This window comes from Solenopsis invicta, chromosome 2, assembly GCF_016802725.1.
Source record: "Solenopsis invicta isolate M01_SB chromosome 2, UNIL_Sinv_3.0, whole genome shotgun sequence".
Taxonomy (NCBI): domain Eukaryota; kingdom Metazoa; phylum Arthropoda; class Insecta; order Hymenoptera; family Formicidae; genus Solenopsis; species Solenopsis invicta.
The window spans coordinates 1,752,083-1,777,697 of NC_052665.1; the positions used below are offsets into that span (position 1 = coordinate 1,752,083).

Below are 25,615 nucleotides of genomic sequence, written 5' to 3' on the forward strand. Positions count from 1 at the left end.
TTATCAGTCTAATTTACTTTTAATTACCTGTTTTTAACAATGTAAATTATTTCGGTTAATTTAAATCTTAATTTAACTTATATCTTACTTTTTATTAATTATTAAAATTAGAAAGTAATTTAAATTGTGATTAAGACCAATCTGTATTAGCAGAAACGGGTTTATATAATAAATAAAAAAGAGAAATTGTCGACCTTACGCAATTATTCCGTCTGCTTTATAACTTGGTGATTTAAAACCTTTTAGAGTTTTTTTTATTTTTTTTTGCGGAAGCAATATTTAGTGGATTTGCAAAATTGTTTGATTATCATGTTTAATTTCAGCGAAATAATTAGTGCTCGGAAAGTATTATTTTTTAACGCGTATATTTATCGAGATGCGGATACGCGATTCTATGCGCGCTTCAATGCAAACGATCGTCTCGAACTCGATTGGCGATCGATTGGAGTGTAACCGCCGCTTGAACCGTGCGGCACCGTGGCAGCAACGTTTCCGGCGGAACAGCATTGTCGCGGATGATCACGTGATCGTGGATCGACTTCTTCGTTTGTGGCCACGAGGTTTTGTAGTGAAAATTAAGTTTACCGGGTGGAAAAGACCCCCTATTTTTGTAGTTATACAAAAATGCCCTCCAGCAACCCGTTGCCACCCAAAGAAAATGCCCTGTTCAAGCGGATCCTGGTGAGTAGCGGCCGATCAAAATACTCTGTTTTGGACCCCACTCTCCGGCGAGTCAGGGTGCACTCGTTCGCCGTGCTCTAATGATAAAGCATTCTTTGGGAGGGAAAAAAACCGGGAAATGGTCACTGGCGAACGCGAGATGCGGTCGTTCGCTCGGCGTCACGGGCGAAAAGCCGTCTCGCCCGGCGACACTCCGCGACGATCAGCATCGCCGATCCCGCACGAATGCGAGATAGAACTACCGTGGTCCCCCCCTCCTACCTAACCCCTACAATGCATTCTCACGTTAGGCTCTGTGTGCTTGCTTTTGCAGAGATGCTACGAACACAAACAATACAAAAATGGGCTGAAGTTCGCGAAACAGATTCTCTCAAATCCCAAGTTCAGCGAGCACGGGGAGACCTTGGCGATGAAGGGTCTCACGCTGAACTGCTTGGGCCGCAAAGAAGAAGCCTACGATCATGTACGTCGTGGCCTCAGGAATGACCTACAGTCCCACGTCTGCTGGCATGTTTATGGTCTTCTGCAGCGCTCTGACAAGAAGTATGACGAGGCTATCAAGTGTTATAGAAATGCGCTCAAGTGGGACAAGGACAACATACAAATTCTTAGGGATTTATCGTTGCTACAAATTCAGATGCGGGATCTGGAAGGTTACAAGGTAAAATATCCAACGAGTCATTTTTCAAGTTTCTTTGTTGCATATGTATTACATTTTAACATATATTTTACATTATATATTTATGAATATCGATTGCTTTCTCACAGGATACTAGATATCAGTTGTTTATGTTACGTCCCACTCAACGAGCTTCTTGGATTGGATTTGCTATTTCATATCATTTGTTAAGAGATTATGAGATGGCATTGAAAATTTTAGACACTTTTCGAAATTCTCCAATGGTATGTTACTTAATATGTACAAAATTCTTTAGATAGAAATAAAAAAATATTGTGTAATAAAAATATTTAACATCCACAGATTTGTTACGACTATGAACATAGCGAATTGTTATTGTATCAAAATATGGTCATCCAAGAATCAGGAGAGTGTGAACAGGCATTAAAACATTTAGACAAGTATAGTGATCAAATATGTGACAAGGTCACTGTCAAAGAGACTTATGGTAAGTGGTTTGGTTCTTCAAATAATATTTTTTATGTCTGAATATTTCTCTAATCTTTCTAATCTTTTTCAGGTAAACTAAGACTTCAACTGAAACAATATGCAGAAGCTGAACAAGTTTATAAGGAGCTACTAGATATTAATCCTGAAAACACAACGTATTACACTAGGCTAGCAGAGGCTGAGAAACACTCTTCACCAAGCGAAACGTTGCACATGCTCCAAAGATATGAAGAACTCTTTCCCCGAGCGTTAGCGCCGCGCCGTCTGCAACTCAATTACGCGACAGGAGATGAATTTAAAGCTTTAGTCGATCGATACTTGCGAAAAGGTAATGTTTTTTTTTTTTTTTTTTTCATAAAAAGTTTTTTTTCCAAGGTGTGCAGCTATTTATTTATTATATTTTATTAAATTTTATTCCAGGACTTCACAAAGGTGTACCGCCGTTATTTGTGAATCTTCGTTCATTGTACACTGATAAGGAAAAGGTCGAAATCATATCATCTCTACTTGTGCAATACAAGGAGGCATTAAAACTTCACGGCCATTTTAGCGATCAGGAGAAAGATAATCCGCGAGAGCCGGCGTCCGCTTTATTGTGGACCTACTATTACCTAGCGCAACATTATGATTACCTCGGTCAAACGGAAAAGGCATTGATTGAGATTGACGCTGCCATAGATCACACTCCTACGCTTATAGAACTTTTTGTTACCAAAGGACGCATTTATAAGGTAGGATTTTATGTAATTATATAAGTAGTACTACAACTCTGTGACGTTACAAATTTTAAAAAATGTACATTCTGTTTTATTGTAATTGTTAAGAATTGTGAATTTGTTGCTCAATCGTTATTTGGAAGACTAAGCTTGTTTTTAAACTTATTTATTGTTGTTTGGAAGATCTTTGAGAGACAGCGAACTATTATAATTTATTTATTTGTAGTATTTGGGTTAAATTCATATATCAGATATTTTCTTTTTGTTTTGATTAAATGTTTTTCTTTTTTACTATTAACATTTTTTTGTGATATATGTGGGATGGAAAAATCACAAATGGAATTCCAATTTGCATTTTTTGCTTGATTGGCAACTGTTCTAGCACTGAGCCATTTTACCATCCCACATAATAAATATTTATTATAAGAGATAATGTAGCTGGGCTGAAAAGATACTCGTATGTTAACAGCACGCTGGGAATGTTCAAGAAGCTTATAAATGGCTGGATGAGGCGCAGGGGTTAGATACAGCTGACCGATATATTAACTCTAAATGTGCCAAGTACATGCTCCGCGCGAATCTTATTAAAGAAGCAGAGGAGACATGTGGAAAATTCACGAGGGAAGGAGTCTTAGCTATGGAAAACTTGAACGAAATGCAATGCATGTGGATTCAAACGGAAGCGGCTAATGCGTACAAACGTCTTGGAAAATATGGAGAGGCATTGAAAAAATGTCACGAAGTTGATAGGGTAGGTAGCTGTACGTTGCGTACTACTGTAGTATATCACGTGCACACACAAGATATGTTATATAATATCTTATTGCAACATATGATTATTTGCAGCATTTTTCGGAAATCATAGAGGACCAATTTGACTTTCATACATATTGTATGCGAAAAATGACTTTGCGATCTTACGTGGGTCTCCTAAGGCTAGAAGACGTTCTCCGAGCTCATCCATTCTATTTTAAAGCAGCGAAATGTGCAATGGACGTTTATCTGCGGCTACATGATTATCCTTTGCCAGATCCAGCACAAACGCAAGAAATCGACACTGGTGAGTACAATCATTTATTAGAATTATCTTTTCTTGAACAGTCATACATAGTGTATTGTTTAGAAATTTTTAATCCGAATTTAATTAAATGTCATACAGACTATATAAAAAAGTTTTAATAGAAAAAGAATAAAACTATATTATAAATTGTTGACTGTTCAAATGTTAATATTTATTTTTAGAAACGTATATGTATATATATATATATATATAATTTTTTCAATTAAATTGATGCAAAGCATAATGTGATCTTTGTGACATATTTATACAATATCAATTAAAAAATATCTCATGAGAAATTACAAATAATATAACATTTAAGACGGAAGGATATAAATAATGGGAAGGATATAAATAGCAGACATGTGTGGGTAGATTGGTATATTAATAATAAAAGAGCCTCTAAAATTCAGTTTATAGAGATTTGCATCAATTCTAATCATATCATATATACTTTTCTTTTAAATTTGACTCTATACATAGAGAAAAAAGTTCACAAAATAACGCCGCAGTTTGTTAAAGCGCGTACATCAAATACACAATAATACACAATAACTACGTATACGTATGTAATTCCATTAATCACAGATAATGCGCAAATATGCGATGACAAGGTGCATACTATAGATTACATATGCGAATACGATCGCACAGCTATTATTTTAAGGCAGGGGAGTCAGGTTGCGTAATAAATTAAGCGTTTATCGTAAAACAACATTGTTATAATTATCTAACTTAGTCAATTCGTATTTACAAGTACAATAAATATATTAATAATACATGTATGTATCTGTGTGTGCGGCCGACACGCACGCACGCAGGCGACTCGCGATCACTTCGGACATCCGCGAGATTATGGCATTGCGCGCGACTGCCGTTGGATACGCGCGTTTATATGTTATCCTGGCCGTCTCCGTAATCTCGGCCCTCTGGGCTTCGGATAGACGTATCCACCGTTCTGATCTTGCCGTTGTGTGATCGCCTGCGGCGTCAGGAAGTAAAAGTGGCCGACGTCACCAGGCAGTTGGTACGCGAAGTACGCGTTCTGATTGTCCTGCACCGTGACGGGATCGATAAATTCTGCGTCGGGATTTATGGGGGGACGCGGATTCTTGTAGTTGACCTCTATGTCATCCAATAGCGACACAGGCTCCTGAATGTTCTCCAGCTCCTCCCGGGACTCGGAGAAAGGTACGAAATTATTGGTGTGTCTGTTGGCTGGCTGTATCGTGCCTCGCAACCTGTAACGAGGGGTCGGCCTATGTTGTTGAACTCCCTGATTTTGCAATCGATAGTTTTCCGTTTGCAGCCCGTAGTTCGGTAACGGCGATGGCTGCTTCGGCTGATGCTTAGGTGGTTCAATTATCTCGATAAATTCGCTATCCGGATTAATCGGCGGCAAGGGTCGTCGGTAGTTGACACGAGTGTCGTCCTTGAGAGAATAGGGTCGATGCGACTGATCTCCGTAGCGCACTTTGACGCTGGGTGTTTTGTAAGTCACCGGTCTGGTATAAACATTCGGCACGTAGCCGTTCACGTTGTGCTCAGGTTTCTCCGTGACGCTGCTCGATTTCCCGTAGATCGGAGTCGTGCTCGATATCTTCGCGTCCGGTAGTTTCTTGCCGAAGATCGTGAAGTACTCTTTCGTAACATCGTCCAACAGTTTCTCGTCCTGCTGCGTGAAATATGCGTATTGCGGATTGGGTGTCGTATCTACGATCGGATAGGCGGTGCTCGTGGAATAAACCGGATGTTGCGTCTTATACGGTATCTGTTTCCGCGGCAACTGATGCCGCGACGGAGAATCGATGTCTTCGTAATCGTACTGCCGATTGCCGGACTTGACGTCCTGATACTCGCTAAATACTGACGTGTCTTGCTGCTGCTGCTGCTGCTGTTGCTGTTGCTCCCCGTTATATGGTCTCTGTTTCGAGTAATCCGCTACCTGGAAACTGTACTGATAGACTGGCTTAGGCTTTGTAGTTTGACGATAGTACGTTTGAGGCTTCGGGGTCGTATAGTACGTCTGCAGCGGACGCGCAGGAATAGGTTGATGATAGTAAACGGGCGCGTCGGCCAACATACGTTGGCTTTGATCCCGAGACGAGCTGGCGTCGAATTTCGCAGACGTGGTCTCCGAGTCGTCGGTGTACTGGAACGTCTGTGAATTCTTTACGATGCTGTCGATGAGCTTCACCTTATAGTCTTTCGAGGTCTCGACTGGTGGGATCGTTTCGACAGCGGCGTAATAGTGCTTTTTCTGCTCAGTCTGGTGAGGATACGACGTCTCGATATTGTAGTACGGCGACTTCGTGGTGGACTCGTAATAAACAGGCGACTGCTTCGCCGTGACGTCCGAATTCTCGTCGGTTGACTCTTCGTAGAAGTAGTAAGACGCATGGTTAGGAGATTGACCGGATTGACTAGAGGTGATGATGCTCTTTATGGAGGCTGGCGTGACCTCCACCGGTCGTTCCACCGTCGATGACTGCGTGGTCGACGGGTAATACGCGAGAACCGGAATCGTCTTGCTCGACACCAGCGTGGACCAATCCTTCTGCTGGGTCGTCGCCTCGGACACTTGATTCCCAATTACAGGACTGATGGTGTATATCTCGGTATTCTCGAGAGTGTGCGGTTTGCCAGATGTCGACGTCGTGACTTGCACTCTAGGCGTGGTCTTTTGTTTAGATTTAAATACATCCGTCACGTTCTTTATCGTCGCACGACCGAAGGATATTTTCGTGGAGGTCGATGAAGTAGTACTTGTCTTGGTTACCAAAGTCGGCGGAACGGATGAGGCCTTGTTCTGTTTAGTCGTGAGCTTTCTCGGTGGCAAATACGTTGGTCGTGTCGCCGGCGAGGATGTGGTTGTCGGTCGTTTCGTATATTTCTTCGTGGTAGTTTTCTTGTCGTCCAGAGCAGAGAAGAAGTCTGGCGGCGGGGGCAGAATAATGCCGGGCACCAGGGGGCCCGGCGGCACAGCGGTCGTATTATCTTGCGGATAATAGAAGCTGTACGGAGGCGGATAGTAGATGGACTGATCCTCTTCGTCGTAATCCGATTGATTACCCGGCGGCGGTACGAAAATCGCGCCGGGCGGTATGGCGTGATAGAAAGGCGGAAGAGCGCCATGTGGCGGAGGAAGTTCTGGTTTTATTCCTTTCTGATCACTGTTGCCTCTGGACGATTTTTCTTCAACAGAGAATGCCGTGCCGTTCGGAGAGATTGCGAAGAACGGATCCTCCCCTGGTAGTAACCCCTTCGTGTAAAGAGGGTTCGTGTTGTAGTCAAGGGTGCCATTGGCAATCTCCTCCGCGGTGCCATTCGGTCCGATGAGTTGTACTGGCCCCCCCTCCGTAAGTTGTACCGGAAAGGGTGGCGGTATCTTCGGCCGCGATGGTATCTTGACCTGCCGTTTAGGGGCGTTGTAATCGTCGATGGGTGGCCATTTCGGCTGCTCGTTGTCGCCGCTCGGCTGCTGGCCGTTCTGTTCATGTTCAGGAAATTTCCCACCTCTCAGCACCAGCACATGATTCTCGGCCAGCCAGATCTCGTCCTCGTCGAGACCGCCCAGATTGTCGATCGTGTCCTTCGGTACTTCGGGATTGCCGAGATAGCTGATGATGCCGGGCCGTTTCGGGCGATCACCGTAAATCTCGTTCTGTATGAGGCCGTACTTGCCTTCCTTGACCTGCTGAGAGAGTGTTTTTTTCCCGTCCTCGTCGTCGCTGCTACCACTGTCGCTGCCGCCGCGATTACTTTTCCCCTCCTTGCCGTTGCCGGCTGCCGACATGAGAATTCCGTCGTCCCATAGCGACTCGCCGTCATCGCGGCGATTTGTATCGACTCTCAGGTGACCCCCGATCAAATGGTGAGACACTTTTCTTCCGGGTTCCGCGGTGATCTTGTTGATCGCCGTGCTGCTCGGCAATCTTGTGTCCCAATTGTCGGACGCGTGTTCCTTGCCCGATCGATGACTAGATTCCTCGATGTGCCTCCTTTCCCTGATCATTGACGATTCCGTTATGGTCGCGCATATCGTTATCAGTGTTAGAGCTAGCGACAGCCTCCGTAGAGATAAAGCGGGATGCGTCATCTGAAAATAGAAGACGCTCATATTACTCTCCTCTCTTGCCCTCAACTCGTATATATTTTCGTAACACAATCGGAAAGTGATATTTTTATCCCACGATTAGAGAATAGTTATTTTCGTCCTGCTCTTCGCGCGCATGAGAAACAGTGTAACGGGAAAGTATAAGCTCGCGCGTACCTTGATATGCACTTTTCTGCAGGCGCGAGATACGAGTTAATTAAATCATACGCTTTATTCTTCACGCTGCGTGGAACGATTTCTGCGTTTAATAGGTCAGTAAGAGACGTTGCGTTGCGCGCGGTATATAAAACAGTTTATTATTCACAATGACCGGAATTACATTCATAGACGTAGCTCCGTAGACGTAGCCACGCGGTTTGCAGCGTATGTCAAGGATCTAATTGCGCAATGGTGCCAATTAAGTACTAAGTCACGAACAAAGCGTATGTTTATTCGCATCCTAGCCAGACCACTGCTGCCCTGCAATTTAGTCTTGCGGTAACGGAGATACTCTACTAATGGTTCTTGCTCCTATTACCATTTTACAAACTGTGTCGCTCTAAGCCTCTTGAAATATTTTCAACCTTTTATAAACAGTCGCAATTTGAGAGAGCTCATGCAGGCAAATTAAAAAGGGAAACGTAAATGTGAAAATATCAAATGATTATATCTCCCGGGATGACATTTTCAGATTTCAGATTTCAGGTTTCGCGAGTATCGTGAGACGAGAGCAATTTTCGCGAATCGCGCCCAATCTTCTACGTATCAGCGGTTGATCTCTCGAGACCTATGCTCGTACATTCGGAGAATTCGTTAATTCCACCACATTGGGATTGCGGTGATACGAGAATGCGATATTGAGGGGGCTGCCACGCCTTTCCCTGGCGAACAGACCGGTGAATGTTCGACAAACATTCACGGGTCACTGGAGTACCAGCCGACACGTAATGACTCGCGACTGAGTAACAAACCGGTGCGAGGCAGCGTAGGTTTCCTGTAGGCATACGTCGATGCATTAACCGTCGAACACGAGCGCGTTGCCGCAACGCGCGCGCGGCTCGTGTAAGTTTGCGGAAGTAACGCCAGCGCGAGCAACACGATAATGTACTTCCGACAGGCCCGCGGACGTCGCACTTTGCCTCTATCTCCTCGTATATCTTTTTTTTTGTTTTCTGAAAACTCCTAGCTTCCTTCGATTCGTTTATCCGCGAGCCAAGGATGCGTCCTACACTTACTTTGATACGTTAATTGCTCACTTTGCAGTCGCTATAAATAGAAAGTCGTTATATAAATAATTATGCAAGCAGCATGCGATTTAAATCGAAGTAAACTCATAATGAAATTATAAGTTGCATAATTTTAACGCCGAGATACTATGAGAGTTTAATTATCAATCTCGGTAATAAATTTTTTTTTCTATTTCAATCTTGACGATTGCCACATACTAGCTTTTTAAAATACATGACGTGGCGAGCGAATTTTCCTGCGAATTCTAAATTGCATTTAATGAACGTGGTATCAAGGTGTACCTTTCTCCGTACATCCGGAACAGTACGACAAACGTTTACTGGAATTTCTGATATGTCGCTGAATTGCTGTAATTGAATCGCTGTAATGGAACATGCGATAATGCGCTTCCTCGGAGAACCCGTAAGGTGGCCGCTGCGACGATAGAGACGTAAAACGCCTTACGTGAGTGCACTCGATTTCTCCGCGCACAAGTAACTACTTAATCCACGCGTGCTACGTGACGGAGCACCGACGTTTATCCTCGTGCGAGAGGAATCAATGAAACACGCAACACTCGATCACCGATGCACGTGGTCAAAGTCATCAACATGTCCTTAACACTGCTTGTGCGCCGTGTGATTCATCACGCGTGTTGCACATATATAGATGTTGTAAAACCTCCGGAGACTCGGCAACTATCAGTTCTTCAATCACCAACTATCCCGCAAGAATCATCGTTGATTTTTCAATGAAACACTTTCAACGAATTACTTAGACTTTCAAATATCAGCTCAATTAATTAGAGTCTCAAAAGACGAGAGATGCCAAAGTTGCACGCGCGTGTAGTTGCGAAATGAATGATTTTTTCTGAAATCATCTTTGCCTTCTCCCGATATGCTTCGCTAAGTCAGATTGGCCGCGGATACCTCCATTGTGCGCACACCGACGGGCTCGCTCTACGATTTAGCATACTCACTTTCCGGCATTTAACCGACACTACCCACAGCACCACGAACGATTGATGTTCTACCCTAGAGAGAAAATCACGTCTCGCGCGATTTTAGTAACGGGACCGGTTCTCGATTGCGCTCGAGCTACGTGCTACGATCTCCCGACATCGTTGCATCGTGCACGAATAAGTCTGCGCGTAAGGCGTTTTTCCCACGTTTTACGCGTTGTGCGTATCCTCGAATTAACATTCCCCGAAGTCGCTCGTCGAGTTAACGCGCCGATACGGTATTTCGGTATTTCGATCGGCGGAGATTGCGATGGGAGAATATTGCGGTCGGGCCTCGACGGAACCGTGGTACGACCGTTCGAACCGGCATGGTACACGTGACTGGCAGATTTTCATCACCCTCTCCCGGTGTACCGGGCCCCCCAAGGACGTTCGTCGGGGAAGGTGGAGCCGTTTCCAAGCGGTAGCGACGTACGGTACGCCGCCGTGCGGCTCTACACCGGTGGAAAGGAGGAAGTCGCGGTCGGTTCGTTACGATTAACGATCGTAATTAGATCGCTGCTCCGTGTCTGGCATTATTTCAACGTCGCTGATTACTCGGAGGGGGTGGTGTTTTATGCGCGACTGTCCTCGCGCGAGGACACGTAACTTCGGAAAGACGGTACAACAGCAAGCGCGTGGTGTCGCGAACTCCTTTCACTTCTGTCGGCAATCGGCGCTGCCCGATTTTGCTTACTTTTCAGGGCGATATAATATTAACGTGAAAGAATCGCCGCGCCGCGCGCATTTGCTCGGATTATCCGCGTGATTGCCCAACCATCCGGTAACAAAACCTTTTTGTGCGCGGCAATAACCGCGCGCGCGATACTCATAAATCACGCCGCGATAGTACAATTCCGCTTCGCCGTCCACTTTTGCTGTCTGCGCGAAGTCACGCGAGTCTCGCCTAACAAAGTTCCCTGAGTAGGCAGTTCTCCGGTCATTCGCCCAAATTGCGATCTTGAATCGGTACGTTGGCTTTCGACGCTCGGATCCGATGGCCATTAAGTTCGAGCTTCGTCAGCCGCTCGCGAGTCGTCGTCAAGTCGGAGAAGTCGAATGTAATCGCTCCTTCGTCCTTCATCCCGTGCCTTTTGCTCAATTCTCGCACAAAGCGCGTAATGACTGAGATATATATTGCAAAATGTAGACCGGTCGTATACACGTCGCCAAATTGGGGCGGCCTATTTCGCAAGACGAAAGTCGAAGGATTTTTTGAGGCGTGATGCAAGACAGCGCCGCGATCCCTGCTGTCAGGTGCCGTTACGTTGCCTCTACAACGCGAGGCTTGCTCTAAAAATTCGGGATCAGACTTTGCCGTTATATTACTGTATACAGCGGGATCGCTTCGATCTCACTCGTCAAATTGGAAAAAGTCGGAAACTAGTTTCGAGATAGACGTGGCGTAATAATTATGGCTCTCGCACGAGAGCTTTCCTTGGAAACTCGAAAGGAAAAGTTTCTTTTCTTCCGGGATGTTGGAAATCTTTCTTGGCATCTACGAAATTTAACGTACACAACAGAAAGCATTTATGTTCAAATTTTTGTGTTTAATTTTTAATATTCAAGTGTTAATTTAACATAATGTGATTATGTTATTTAAATATTTTGTGTTAAATTGATAGTCAACATTTCTTAATCTTAAAATAATTTGTGGATAAATAAATAAATAACTTATAAATAATGTAACGTTAAAACATATTAAAACGTTCCGAGCATAATTAATTATAAATTCCATTCATACATTTGTTTATTTTTATCTTTCAATTAAAGATTGAAAATTATTTATAACTATAAATACCTACTGGCTTAAGATAATTGAATATAAAATGTATGTCAATGTATGTCAATGTGTGTCAACATATAAATGTTAATTTCACTGAATACGTTCCTACACTCTGTTTCCAAATCAAGGTGCCATTTTTTATGTTAATCTTTACATTATATTTATGTTACTTTATAATTATTCCTCTTGTTGAATTTAACATAAATCTTTCAATTGTGTATCTTTATATTTGTGATAATTAGCGTATTCGTCGAGTTTTAATTATTTCGTAGCGTGCGTCTGTTTTCATATCGCAACGAAACCTTGATTGCAATCTCGTTAAAGAGTTTTATATTTAATTGCACAGCGTGCAATGTGTGTAAATCGGTTCGAATGCAGTTTCTCGGTCATATCGATATCCCGGAATACAACGGAAGTTGACCTTGGATCTGGGCCATCAAAGGCGTCCCACGGTTAAGATAAAACGGCATTGAGCCATCGCACTAGTTCCGCGAGAGTGAAAGGCCGACTGACGGAACGAGATCTCTTTGCAAAACAGCCTCCCGTTGATTCATCAGATTGATATCATTCGTTTTGTCAGGTCGATCGTGTACCGCGATCGCAACGTGATTAGGAGCTACGGTACCGTTTTAGCTGGAGAGTATATATTTATTTGTGTCGTATCGGGAATACGAGATCGTGTCGGTTCTGTATCTTGTGAGTTCAATTGACTGGAAAGTCTATCGATTTTTGTCAGTCCCAGTTCGCTCATCTCACCTTACACGGGTAATAGTAAATCCACTTTTGTGCGCTGACGCGTGTGCACCACACGTGTGCACAAGAGCCGCGGATCCTACCGTTATTCAATTGAATTTACGCTTTCATCTACTTTCCTTTTTGTTTCGCGTTGTGGTCGCTGAGCAGCATTAATTCCTCGACGCCGCTGCCGCGCTTGACTTTCGGCGCGTCGTAACAGTTTTACAGTCGCATGTAGAAACTTTGGGGTACGTACTCTCGAAAGCGCGCGCTGCCGGGCACACCTTTTCGCTCACAGGAAATCGATAATCGGGGCTCTAAACGGGGCATCCTGCGCGACGCGCCTTTTGCCCGAGCGCTTCTTCATCTAGTAACCCTTAATCAACAATTTGTAACCACTTTATTTTCGGTAGTAAACCCGAGCTCTCTGCCGCAATACGTTATTTTCAAACGTATAATTTGTTACATTTCTTACGGATCTGCATGTTTGCGTAAGAGCGATAAAACAGGAGAAAGCTAAAACATGAATGCACGAGGTGTCCCGGGGTACAGAGAGAATTATCTCTCTCTCTCTCTCTCTCTCTCTCTCTCTCTCTCTCTCTCTCTCTCTATCGCTTTCAGATGCGAAGATAAGTCTGAATATTCGCCTTACCTAGACACTCGATTGGCATGCTGCACTTGATGCCATATATTAATGCACCGCCCTGGGCTACGGATACTCGTGAATTAAATTAGCACGTTGAAAACATCGCTTTCTGCCGTGTACAAATTATAGATGCACGCTTTCTTATGTCTCTAGGGCAACTCAGACTAACATGAATTTGACATCTCTATTGTTGTGTTTCTCTTATTGCTCGCACGTGTAGCACGAATGTGCGGAAGATGAAATTGATTGCTGTCTTTAGCATATAAACGATCAACACGCCACTCACTATATACTTCTATTTTTAAGAGAAAGTATTAAACAATGAGAGAAATTATTAAATTCTGTTCTTTCAGCAAAAAATATAAATAAATTCATTTCACGTTTAATATTTTTCTGAACAAAATGCATTTTGTATGCCGTTCTGGTATTGCTAACTTAATCTTCCGTCTATTCACATACGGTAGTTAAACTCTCGTCGCGAAACACGTCCGATCTATGAATTTGCTGTGTCACGTATGTAGCATTTGACGTGTCGTACGGCGACGGTTCATCGTGCGCATCATTATTCGAGGTGAATCCCCCCGACCCGTGGGCTCGGCTTGAGAAGAAGTCGGCGACGAGATCGGCGCCGTGTCGGAACGACAGGGAAGAGTAGCATTCGAAGTGGAACACCTTGGCATTGACCGGCTTGCTCCGCCGAGGCAGTCCGCGCGCTTGCATAATCAGCTCGTCTCGTTCATCCCAGGGCACCTCTCTCACGGCGAGTTACGGCATCAATCGCATCTCGCGATAAACCCGCTCTTGAGATCGGTACCCGACTCTCGCGGAGCTCGCGTACCGATATAATTCGTTTCTATAACGGCGCGTACACGCGAGCGAAATTTTTTCGACGCGAAGAAACGGTACTTCTCCGAGTCGACGGCTGAGCCTCTCAACACAAATAAATCATTTCCGTTTATCGACAGAAAGTGCAAACGGAATATCGTATGCTTTACCGTTATTAGAAATTCCCGAGATTTAGATATGGGCGTTACATAAGCTTTGATTGTAGTTCTTATTGACGGACTGATTTCATTTCAGCAATCCAACGAAACATGAAGAGAATTTTCTCTGAGAATTTACTTTCATAATACGAAAAGTGTAGTATAGATTCTTATGAGTTCAATTAAATTAAACCAAATGTTTCTAAAATGCTAAATTTGAAAAAGTAAAAAAGTATAGTAATAAAATTCTTCAAAGTCCGTGTTGTCTCACAGCTGCTATGAGAGTACGCGCTAAAACAAACTTCTCGTCATACGTGTAATATGCGTGTAGTGATGGAATACATAAGTAGCTCCAGAAGCTGCATATCAAACATGTTTCCTACGTTGCATTCGATGTAATGTTGAATTTTATAAATCATATAAATCTTTTAAATAAATTTTATCGCGTCTCGCACTACAAGGAATTACGTAGCCATAATTTGAATAAGTTCGTGTGAAATTTCCTGTTTTCTGTCTTTGCATTTTGTACGTGCATTTTCACTCGATTTAATTTACTCTTTATTTTTCTAAGAATCGTAAGAATTAAAAAGAAATAAAGATGGATTTACAAATCGAGATTAAGTTGATCTACACTGAAAAAAGTTGTCAACCTGATTAAATTGTTCAACTTGATTGAATTTCTTCATTTCAAACATTTATGATTAAAATTAAATATATATGTAGTTAAAAGTTAAATATATAAATGTTTAAACTGAAGTTCAGATATTTTATATATTTAAGTCAAATGAACTGAAAAAATGTAATCGAGTTGAAAAATTTAGTCAAGTTAATAACTTGTTTTCTCAATGTACATCGATGAAAATGAACGTACACGGAAAAAAATGACTTAGAAGTAGTAACTAAATATCAGTAGCTAGTTCGATATTTTCTATCAGTGCTAAAAATTAAAGATAAAATATATTTGCTGCGAAATACAGTTTTATTAGCTAAAATAAAATGTGTGTTTTAACACGTGTAGCTAAAAAAGTGGCAGCTATTCTTCAATATCTTAGTCCCAGTCTACAATTAATGTTTCAAGCCTTAAATTGTAAAAATTGACCCTGGTCGATTATTCTCCTCATATTCAACTATGATTGGTCAATTTCTTACGGCTTAAGGCTTACTACACCTATTGTAGACCTGGACTTAGGAGCGTGAAACTATATACGCATTCGCTAAACATTATTTGATTCTGGCAGCGAATATTTCTTGCTGTAACTGCTAATTTTAATAACAAATAAATTTAGCTCCGATATTAGCTGTCCCTATTTTAAAGACACATCTTAGTTGTTACAACTAAATTTTAGCTTTATTGGCTAATCTTTTCTCTGCGTGTAAGAAGAAAGTATGTGATCGACTCTTTAAATTATCAGGAATTCTTTAAGTTATCTGCCCTGTTCTCTTTATCTTTTTAAATATTTTTCGAGAAATCCTTTTACGTAGTCGCGACGACCTTCACGCCTTGACGCAGGCAACAGGCGACCGAACTCGATCGGCGAAAAATCCCAGAAAACAGGTCGAACCACGTGATAAAACTCGGAGAACGGCTGCAGACCTTCGTGTGGCGCAATAATTTGTACAATAAATACATCTCCGCTAATCTCATCAGCAGGTTAGCCGCGTGTTTTCAGCTCACACTCGTTCGACCGTTCACCTTCACGATAGATAAGAACCGTAAATCTAAGAACCGTAAATCTTGCAACACTCTTGGGTGTACTTCGAGGTGTACTTCGAGATTACTAACCACACTCTTTCGAAAGTAGTCGCATTGAGAATCATCTCGTGACTTTTACGTGTGAATGAAATATTAAAAAATTTATTATATTGGGAATTTAATATAATTGCAAATTAATTTTTTTACAATTTTTGAATATTCTCAAGGTAGTTTCGCTTTAAAAAAAAATGTGTGTCATGTCATGAGATTCCTGTCTCACTTTACTCGGAATTATAAATTCGAAAGGTGTATTTCTCTCTCTCCTCCCCCTCCGTGATATAAAAGTTCAACATTTGGCCGGTTGCTCTTGACATCACGTATTTGCGGTCGTGCAAGTTTTAACGAGCTGTCGTTTGATTAACGCACGAAGGACACGCGCGATCGCGGCTCTATCGCGTTTACAAAACAGCGATGAGACACAGCCGTTGGAATTTGCGATCGTTGTCACCCGTCGCTCAGATTGTTCCCGCCGATTGTTCCCCATACCAATGAACTTGCTCCCTCTAATCCCGCGCGCATACGCCAGATTTCAAATCGAACAGGTAGGTTTATCCTACATGCGCGGTGAATCATAGTCCGAGCATCTCGAGACGAGGAACGATCTTGTCCCGCGCACAAATCGCCCGGGGCGGTTCTTCATTTTTATCCGCATTCCGCCGCTGCACCGTTTTGTACGTGCGCATTCCCACGCTTACGTCAGTCCCTCGCGTCCGCTGCAAATTAGACGCCACCGTTGCACCTACAATTAAGGACGATCAGTCTCGCAGAGAGGGGAAACTGACCGGCGCAAGGTCGTGCCCAAGGTTCCATTGATGACCCTGCTCGCCGCGCGTTGTCGTTCGTTTGTCGCGAAGGTCCGTAATCGAAATGCATTCGCGAGAGGGAAATGCATTTGCGCGAGATACTTTTTATTCAAATACGCTCCTTTTAATCTTTCCTCTGAAAGTTAGCGCGGTGTTATTTTCCAGATCATGCGATTCCTACGGATGCCTCGTAAAAAAAAAGTGCAACGCGAATATTGATACAACCCTCTCCTTTCTCCGACGGCGCGGTCTAATCGGCGGCTTTCATATTATTCCGTAACAAATGCCGGGTTACTTACCGGCGCACGTAATACAGTGCACTTACGCACGCTCGTGTCATGCCTCAATACCGTATTTTCAGTGAAGAATCGGAAAGATACCATTATTACTGTTCCCACTAAACACACGACGCGCGACTTTCTCTGTGTACGGCTGCTATTTTATTTTACCCGGGCGACTTCATGCACGACTTGCATAACTTGATAAGCGGTCGCGGTTTAGTGGCGCTGGAAAATAGCCGTTCAGCCGCTATACGCGGCGCACGATCGATCTTCAACCAATGTTTGCCTTGTCTTGATGAAAAAAAAAAAGGTTTTCGAATTTCATTCTTCGCGTCACGGAGAATTTTTGTCTTTGCTCCACTGTGATTTGCGTATTATTCGTGAAACGAAATTATGTAACGTGAACGATGACCGCTCATAACAGTGGATCATAAAACAATCGCGTCATGATAGCCAATGGCCATTTGCACGGATTTATTATCTCGGTCCTGTTTCCTGTCCCAAGGGACCTCTCGTCGTGCATCGGATAATATTTGGATAATGCGAATTAGCATTTAATCCTCGATCGAATTTCCTAAAAAATACGATTTTGTTCTATTTTTTTATATTTTTTAGTTGGAGAAAAGAAAGAAAAAAGTGAATTCTCAACGCACTCTGATTTTATTATAATTTGGTTCTCGCATTGCCTTCTGAATGTTTTTCGAGGACAGAATGATATCAAAGTGAAAGTGATCGGCCGCCAATCGACAAGTCGCACGATCGCATAGGTTATAATTGACCAAACGAGATGAAGTTAATTAGGCGCGTTATAAACGCATCAAGTCGTCACCGCGACGTATCGACCGGAAATTCTAACTTTCGCAAACGTGCGATTGACCGGATATTCCGAGAGCCCCAAAGCGAAATGCGCGAGTACCGCGGGAACTATTAGCAGCAACTTCTACTTCATGCCTTCATTCATTTCAGGCTCATTTAACAAAGGTAATTCCGACTCGACGAGTACAGAAAGTGAGACTGTTGATTCTTCAGAGGAAAAAAAAATGGTTCAAAAGTGACTTGCGTCGAGGAAAACTATCGAATTTTGCTACGGAGAAAAAGTTACGGTTATCACAACAGAAAAATGATGTTACTTTTCGTCTAAAAATAATTATGGGAATCATAGTTCTCTGAAAATAATCTATATAGTTGCCTCAATTTTAGTGAGGGTAGCTGTTATATGAATGTTAAAAATGTAATGATTATCTTCAGCCGTAGTTACGTATGTATATCTAATCTCAAACTAATGGTACTTGCAATCTTTATCTGTACAAAAACCATACGTTAAAAGTATATCCTCAGCACTGATAAGACATCTACAAGAATTTGAAAATGCACTGTTGGACATTGATAAAATTCAATTGAGAGCAGTGCACTTTTCAACCGATTGATACTTTATCTCCACTCTCTTCCCGATACTTTTTTCTCTAGTAAAAAAAAGCCATCTAACGTAACGGCGTATATTTTAATTACCATTGATCGATGACTCATTGGTAAAGTAATTAGTGGTAATAGAAAGTAGTAGACATTAACTATAAAAAAGCCAAAAATGTAGTTTTTGCTAGCACATAACTCTCTACATGGGATCTTGTACACGAACATCCGGACCCTAATAATTATCTATACATAATAACAAGGATTACAACGTATATTTGTAACCACACTTTATCTTGTTCCTCGCGAGTATAGGTAATATTACTTTAATGGAACTGAACTCTCACCGCTGTACCGCACAACTATAGATCTTACAGATCTCTCAATCGCACTATTTGTTCTGCGAACCATATTAGAAAGATAACAATAATGCTTTGATTGAGGCGACCATATATGAAGGTATTGCAATCGAAAGTTACTTATCCTGAGAATTACAGTTCCGAGAATCGTAGACTAATGGACATATCTTAACAGATGTATTAAATATAATATCATTATAACTTGAATTCAAGTGAATTTTTTTCCAAAGTATAAAAAATGTTGTAACAATCACAGCAAATTTTTTCCCTGTGCATAACGTAAATGTGGAGAAATATTTAGGCATTTTGATCATTCTTCTTACACATCAATTACACATGTTCCTCGTATTGAACTGTGAATCACTAAAAACAATTTTTTTTAAGTGATGCTTCCAAACACGAACTTTCGAGAACCAACTGTCCTCCCCATTATTACAAGCAGCGATGGATGTGCAATAATGAGCGACATCCTGGCAACGATGATCGCGTATGCGTTATAATTAATGTTTCTCGGAAGACCTCTTAAACCTCTACGTCGGCCGGATAAATAGCACGGATATGAGTATCAAGACGGATGGATGTTGATACATGGGTCAACTATGAATGATTGAGGACATCGTGTAATCGGAGTAAAAGTCTGTGATCTAGAAAACTTCTATCTACAAGATTTACTAAATTGCTGTTAGCTACAACTTCTCATGTTGCAATTGTGCACAATTGCCGTTTCCTTCATTCCGATTTTTATAGTTGAAAATGAGTTTGTAGATACCTTCCTTGAAACTTTTAACGAGGCATTTCTAATTCTCTTATTTCACTGAAGTAGATATTATTTTTTAAACATCAAAAAAATTAAAAGAATGTATTTTAAAGTAAGCGTACTTCGAAGTAAAATTATATTTCACTTGAGGAAATGAATCCGAGATCACTGAGCAGGATAATTTTTCATCTATCATGTGTAGCTATACAGGACTAGATAATTACCGGGATGATAAATTCCTACGGCACGTGGTGCGCTAAGTGTTTTCAACTAAACATTTTCCTATCGCGCAACGAGAGATCTTTTTCCTCACGGTAATTATGCAAATGCACTCACGATCGTTTATAATGCCGCGTATCGGCGTCCTCGGCGATATCGATCTTCCTCGATGCGCTCGAAAACAGGCGGACGGCTGCTTCAGGCGCATGTATCGCACTCCGACAAGTTCATCTGCGAACGCAAAGAAATCTCAACGGCTGGGCACGGATGGGGACTCGCCTCAGCGTGCCCCTCCTCCCATAACACACCGTACGTGTCGCGAGATGCAACCACTGCACTTGGACGACGATGCACGAGCGAGTAGCCTCCTGCGCCGCGTGACCGGTGATCTTTATATCGGTGAATCCTCTATTGGCCCTGCGCCAGTGTCCCGTCCCACTCTGTGGTCCCGCGACGTGATGCGACGCAACGGCGACGCGACCCGACTCGACTTTTGCGACGATGCGCGACACTCGACGACCCGACCACCGCGTGCGATATTCGCGCATTGGGGGCAACTCGTGCACCTCACCACGGTGTGGTAGCCCCACACTTGCGCTCGCGTGCCACGCCGGAGGAAGGGAACTAACGTCGCGTGTGCAATGTCGCCGGTCGCTCCTACGACTGTCGGGCCAAAGGCATCGTCCTGTCCCGTTCGCACACCTCGCACACCCTCCCTTTTTTGCAGTGGATTTGCGATCCCCCCCCCTCCCCTCTGCGAATCCCCTGGCCTCTCTCTCTCTCTCTTTCCTTCCCTTAAAGTCTCAGCTGCATGAATGAATGGGTATGACCGCGGGAAAGAGTACCTTCCGTCGCCTACGCACCGGAGGTCCTCCTAATTGCGTTTAGTGCTGTGAAGCACTTAATTAAAGCTGATTGAATTCATTGCGACATGCATTGCGTTTCGATGACACGCGTTAATTGGACAGCGTACATCATTGCCCTATTGTCACCAATAAAACTTGACGTCATCATACTGGCGTCAAGTGCTTACAGATTTTTCTATCTTGTCTTCTAATATTTGTACGTGTTTTTTTTTTCTTTTTTTTTCAAGTATAATTATACATACATGCATACGCTACACAGTGTAAGGAAAAGAGTTAAGAGACGCAAAAATAACGTCTAACAATAAAGATGTAGGCATTACTCGCTATCAGGAAAAAGATCTTTCTGCAGTGCATCTGAATATTTATTTTCGAGCGATCATTCGAGCTATAAACGTGTGCAAGACAATTTATTGCTCGCGCGCGCGCGTACGGCGCTTATAAAAATCAAGGTCCCCGCTTTTAAGCAGCTCCTAAGGCAGCTTTATGTTATTTTGATGATGGGTCCAGACGGACATAACGATCTTTGCCTTTACTTGTCTATACAATCGAGCGATACAATCGCGTCTGTCCGAGACGGAAATGGAAACGGGAAAACCTATTTCTTACCCAAGTGACCACCCTGTCCACGCAGAAAAAACTTGAGCCGTCGGGCCTCGGGACGCTAAGAATTTTATTTTGATCTCTTTTTGGATCTTCTTGATAAATTCCTTAAATCTCGAACAATAAACCCGAGGTGCCGTTTTGGGACAGCAAAAAATATTTTCCCGTATGGGATAGTAAACAGAATATCATTCGCATTATTTAATGCCACGTGTGCCATATTTTCTATAAATTAGGTATGCTATATATTACGTAATGATTATCTGTTAGACGGAATTGTGTGTGATAAGGACAAAATTGAAATAAGAACTTTCACGGCTTTCACCGAGAAGTCACGGTCCATTAATAGAAAGTAATTCGCATATATATCAGTATCGCTTTGAATGCAATAAGTACCAAGCGAATTCATAGCTGCATATTATTTTATCCGTGTCTAATTCGCGCTTTAATATCGTGTCTACACCTTGTCCCGAAGCTATTAATGAGCGTAGAAACACATAGGATGAATCCGTGAGTAATGGTGTCGCGCTTATAGGTAATCACCTCGCGTAAACATGAGTTACACCAATCGCATATCAATCGCCGTGCAGATAGCTCAACAACGTCGATATCAAATTAGTTACACATAACATTTTCAGACTGACTGCTATTATTCTAATTAATAGGCAGCTGACCGCCAATAAAAGCGGCGGGGTATCGCAAGTGAAATATTCACCGGAACGCATCAGAATATTTTAGCGATTCGATGAATTGCACAGAAATTTCCCCGCTTTTGTATACAAGCGATTTTATTTCTGCATTGATTACGCGTTTATTCAGAAAGTTTATTTAATTTCTCACGACGATGAGAGAATCGTTTGTCGCTCGCATAAAAAGTACGACCGTCTTCCACTATTGCCGCAAAAGGAATCCTACTGGATTGTTTTTAATAATGGACCCGGGATATTGTATGATAAAGATACGAGTTGTTTGCATATAAAGAATCGAAACTCGCGTCATGCTAGTCACGCGCGCAAAATACGGATGCGCATGAAAGTTCAGGTCACCGATCGCGAAAGTTTCGGATTGATCGGTACAAGAATGGCTTCATATTACCATAAAAATTTCATGGCTGAAGCATCGTGCACTTTCGATGCAGATTACTAGATATAATAATTAATTTATATGTATGTAATGAAGGAGAAAAGAGATTGTCTATTATCATTTAGTACGCTTCTTAAGATAATGTCGTAGTTTCCATATTTAGCAAACCGAGTTAAATTGATTCAACTTGCACGACCGTCGATAATCTGGTTACTGGTCGATGCTGCAAATACGATTAATCCTTTCGCACGACTAAATTTGGAGAGCGCTCTGAAGATCGCAATGTCGTCATAATTCTCTTCACAATCAGTTACGACCTACCGCAATGTCGTCATGATTCTCTTCGCAATCAATTACGATTCACCGCAATAACGTCATTATATTCTCGGACTGTGACGGTATTATTCAAGTGTTCACCGTGACGTTTCCTTTCGCGTGACGCACGTATCGGTCGCATATCCGATGAAGTCTATGATGGTAAGATATTTTTAAAATGCTGTTTATTCAAATACGCATGTTTTTCCGAGTGCTTTGAGTCAGCGATTAACATTATCCGTGATTTGTCTTGAAAATAAGTGGTATTTACTATCGGGAAAAACCAGGAAAACTTGGAATTTTCAAGGAATGTACACGGGAAGAACAATTTTACTGAAGCACAGATCTGAAAATAATTATGTTGAATCGTTTAAAAAAATTGTATGAGATGTTTAACTTGATTGTAAGAATGTCAAAACTGTTCGCAGCGACGTTATCATGCTTGGGCGTTCTACATAATTATCTTGATTGCTCAACACAAAATTATTTTTTGATCTGTGTCTAGCTAAATTTTTAGATCTGCAGTAAAATTGTTCTTTCCGTGTACTTACCTTTAAAAATTGTGGATTTTTATAGAATTTTATTGCTATTCAAGGACATTATTTTTAAATTTACAATTTCTTTATATTTCTTTCTAGCAGAAATTGTTTCTTTGATCTTTTTTTGTGATAATGTAAAATATCGACAATTGATTGGCAATATACATCTTCATGTGAGAGGCTCGCGAGTTTTTATATAAAAAAATCAGTGACTATAGCAGACAATACATCATTCTTCTTAAGTTGGTATATGTTTAATTATCTTTTGAATTCTGCATTTTTTTGCTGTGAATCAGATACGAGTATTACAAACTGATTTTGCGTTATATGCCATTTAGTTTATATAATTTCTTTTTAATAGTTTTTCAAATTTGACATTTAAAACTTGAATGGCTTTTCTTTGTAATTGTATGGTTAAGAAACATTAAAAAGTTCCATAATTTAATTTATTTCAAAGCTGCACTAAATTTATTTTCTAATTTCAAATTTCGACCAAAAGTTCTAAAAAATCTGGGAAATTCTCAGGGAATTCTTTTTCTTTTGAATAAATACTTTTTGAAAAGAGTTCATCCGCGCTTCGAAGAAGGATCGCTAATACGACCGACCAATTGTCGGTCGAGATCCTCGCCAATGAATGGCGGGTGCGCTTATTTCGAACTGTCTGGCCGCACAATGACTCATCGGAAGAGATTTCGGCATTATCAAGGTCGGGCATATGTCGTCCTTCACGTTACCAATTTTTTAAGTGCCGCATTTTAAGTATCGTATTGTAAGACGTCGTAGTTTCTTTGTGGGCTTCTACATTCGAGGATATATATATTGGTCAGACAGATTAATTGCGAGTGTCATATTTGAAAAGAAAAGACGACCCTGGCGTCGATTGTGTGTCAGAAGGAATTATCCCGTCGCGATGACGATATCGTTATAGCTCATTGGGAATTTCGTTAATATTTTACATTTATATTTGCAAAATGAATATATTTCAAAAATATTTCAAATATATTTCAATCATTTATTGTACATCGATTTATGTTGAATTATTTTCGTAATTTATTAATAAGTAATTTACTAATAATTATTCTGTTATTAATTTTTGTTAAGTATATGTAATTTTATTTGTAATAATTTGTAATAATTGTATGATACGTGACGCTTCCTTTTATCATCGAATATTATTTGCAATGATCTTAATTCAGTGAAATTGTTTTCAAATTTACCGCGAATCTTTCGAAAACTAAGTGACGTCGATATTCAATGGGGACGTTCAAATCAGGGCACTGAATAAAAAAAATAGTCTTTTACAAGTCAATCGTGAGATCAAAGAGATGTTATCCAGTTATTTGGTCAATACGGTTCGCCAAGCATGACCGATCGCGGTTCGTGACATTTCATGGTTACATCGCCGTATTAAAACTATGCGCATATGAATAAAGTCGCGAATAAAGTGAATACCTTTATTAATGGTGTTATTAGCCTTTATCGAAAACACGTGTACAAGCTTTGGTGAGGCATAGATATAAATCTTTTCATTGTTCAGTCAACCTTCGTTCGTGCTTATTAGCACACGAGATTGACGGGAACAGTCTCGCTAGATGCACAATCTCGCTGAATTAACTTCACCTTCTCTAACGCGCCATTGTATTTATTATGTTTTATATCGTTCTTAATCACAAATTTTAGACCAGGGGCGTGAACGAGAAAGTTTCAAGTGGAAATCGCGAGAGAAGATCGCTCTCGAAAGATTTTTTTTCTTCGAGAAGTGCTTCCTGAGAATCTGGTCCGGTGTGCGACACTTGGAAGATTATAGTGAAATCGTAACTTTCGATGTCACTTCACTTCCCACATCGTTGTGCCATCTCTTCTACATTAATGCGGCCATCGTAATAACCGTCAACGCGCTAGTTTGTCTAATTTTAGCGTTTAGCTTCGAAAATCCTTCGACGTTCACAAACACGTCCGAACGCGAGCCAATACGGTTTTACATATTCGATTCCCGTGTAATTGTATGAAATTCAGTGGCGCATAAATATAGCGAATACGTAATCATTATACAACTAAACATTGTGCAACTGAAATTGTACACTATAATAGCACAATGCTTGACGATTTTTCCACATCCTGTTTTGCTTTCCGTTTATAATCATATGAAATTAATGAAACATGAATATCATCGAGCTATCGAAAGAGGCGCATTTATTTCTTATCATTTAAATTGTTATAGTCTTGAAATTTCTAGAAATTATTTGCAAGGTCTCTCGATACGCCAAATGAAACTTTCTATTTCATATTCGGAGAAAGATGCTTATCATTTATTATTCTTTTCTTTCGGGGCAAGGGGGAGAGGAGGGAGAGGCATATTCGTTGTGCGAGCTTAAACGACCCGCGTTTTCTCGCCGGAGGTGTACGATCCATTGTTCGTCGTCGTGCGTGCCTTCATTTTCTCGCAATTTTACACGAAAGTGAGAAGACAGTTTCTCGTGCATCTTAACGAGCGCGGCTGGGAATTGGGTTGAATTAGTTAATTTCAAGATCACGGCGAAAAGGTTGCTTCCTGTGACCGTGCGCCGTGTT

General features: G+C 41.6%; 2 protein-coding genes across 3 annotated transcripts in view; one reads left to right on the top strand and one right to left on the bottom strand.

Moving 5' to 3' along the window:
- The first annotated feature begins 624 nt into the window (after positions 1 to 624).
- LOC105196450 (N-alpha-acetyltransferase 15, NatA auxiliary subunit) overlaps positions 625 to 25,615 on the top strand; it is a 44,417-nt gene continuing 19,426 nt past the window's right edge. Inside the window, exons 1-8 of the mRNA XM_011162397.3 lie at positions 625 to 681; positions 995 to 1,342; positions 1,450 to 1,584; positions 1,664 to 1,808; positions 1,881 to 2,138; positions 2,231 to 2,541; positions 2,996 to 3,277; positions 3,373 to 3,586. Coding sequence (XP_011160699.1) covers positions 625 to 681; positions 995 to 1,342; positions 1,450 to 1,584; positions 1,664 to 1,808; positions 1,881 to 2,138; positions 2,231 to 2,541; positions 2,996 to 3,277; positions 3,373 to 3,586 — 1,750 coding nt within the window. The remainder of the gene's footprint in view (positions 682 to 994; positions 1,343 to 1,449; positions 1,585 to 1,663; positions 1,809 to 1,880; positions 2,139 to 2,230; positions 2,542 to 2,995; positions 3,278 to 3,372; positions 3,587 to 25,615) is intronic.
- Positions 4,020 to 20,288, bottom strand: LOC105196449 (adhesive plaque matrix protein). Of its 2 annotated transcripts, none has more exons than XM_011162395.3 (2): positions 19,759 to 20,288; positions 4,020 to 7,685 (listed from the first exon to the last, which is right to left on the bottom strand). In XM_011162395.3, the coding sequence occupies exon 2, from the start codon at positions 7,683 to 7,685 to the stop codon at positions 4,485 to 4,487; it is 3,201 nt and encodes a 1,066-aa protein (XP_011160697.2). In that variant the 5' UTR covers positions 19,759 to 20,288; the 3' UTR covers positions 4,020 to 4,484. The 2 variants fall into 2 exon arrangements, with proteins under 2 accessions (XP_011160697.2, XP_011160698.2); XM_011162396.3 differs by lacking the exon at positions 19,759 to 20,288 and adding an exon at positions 9,212 to 10,219.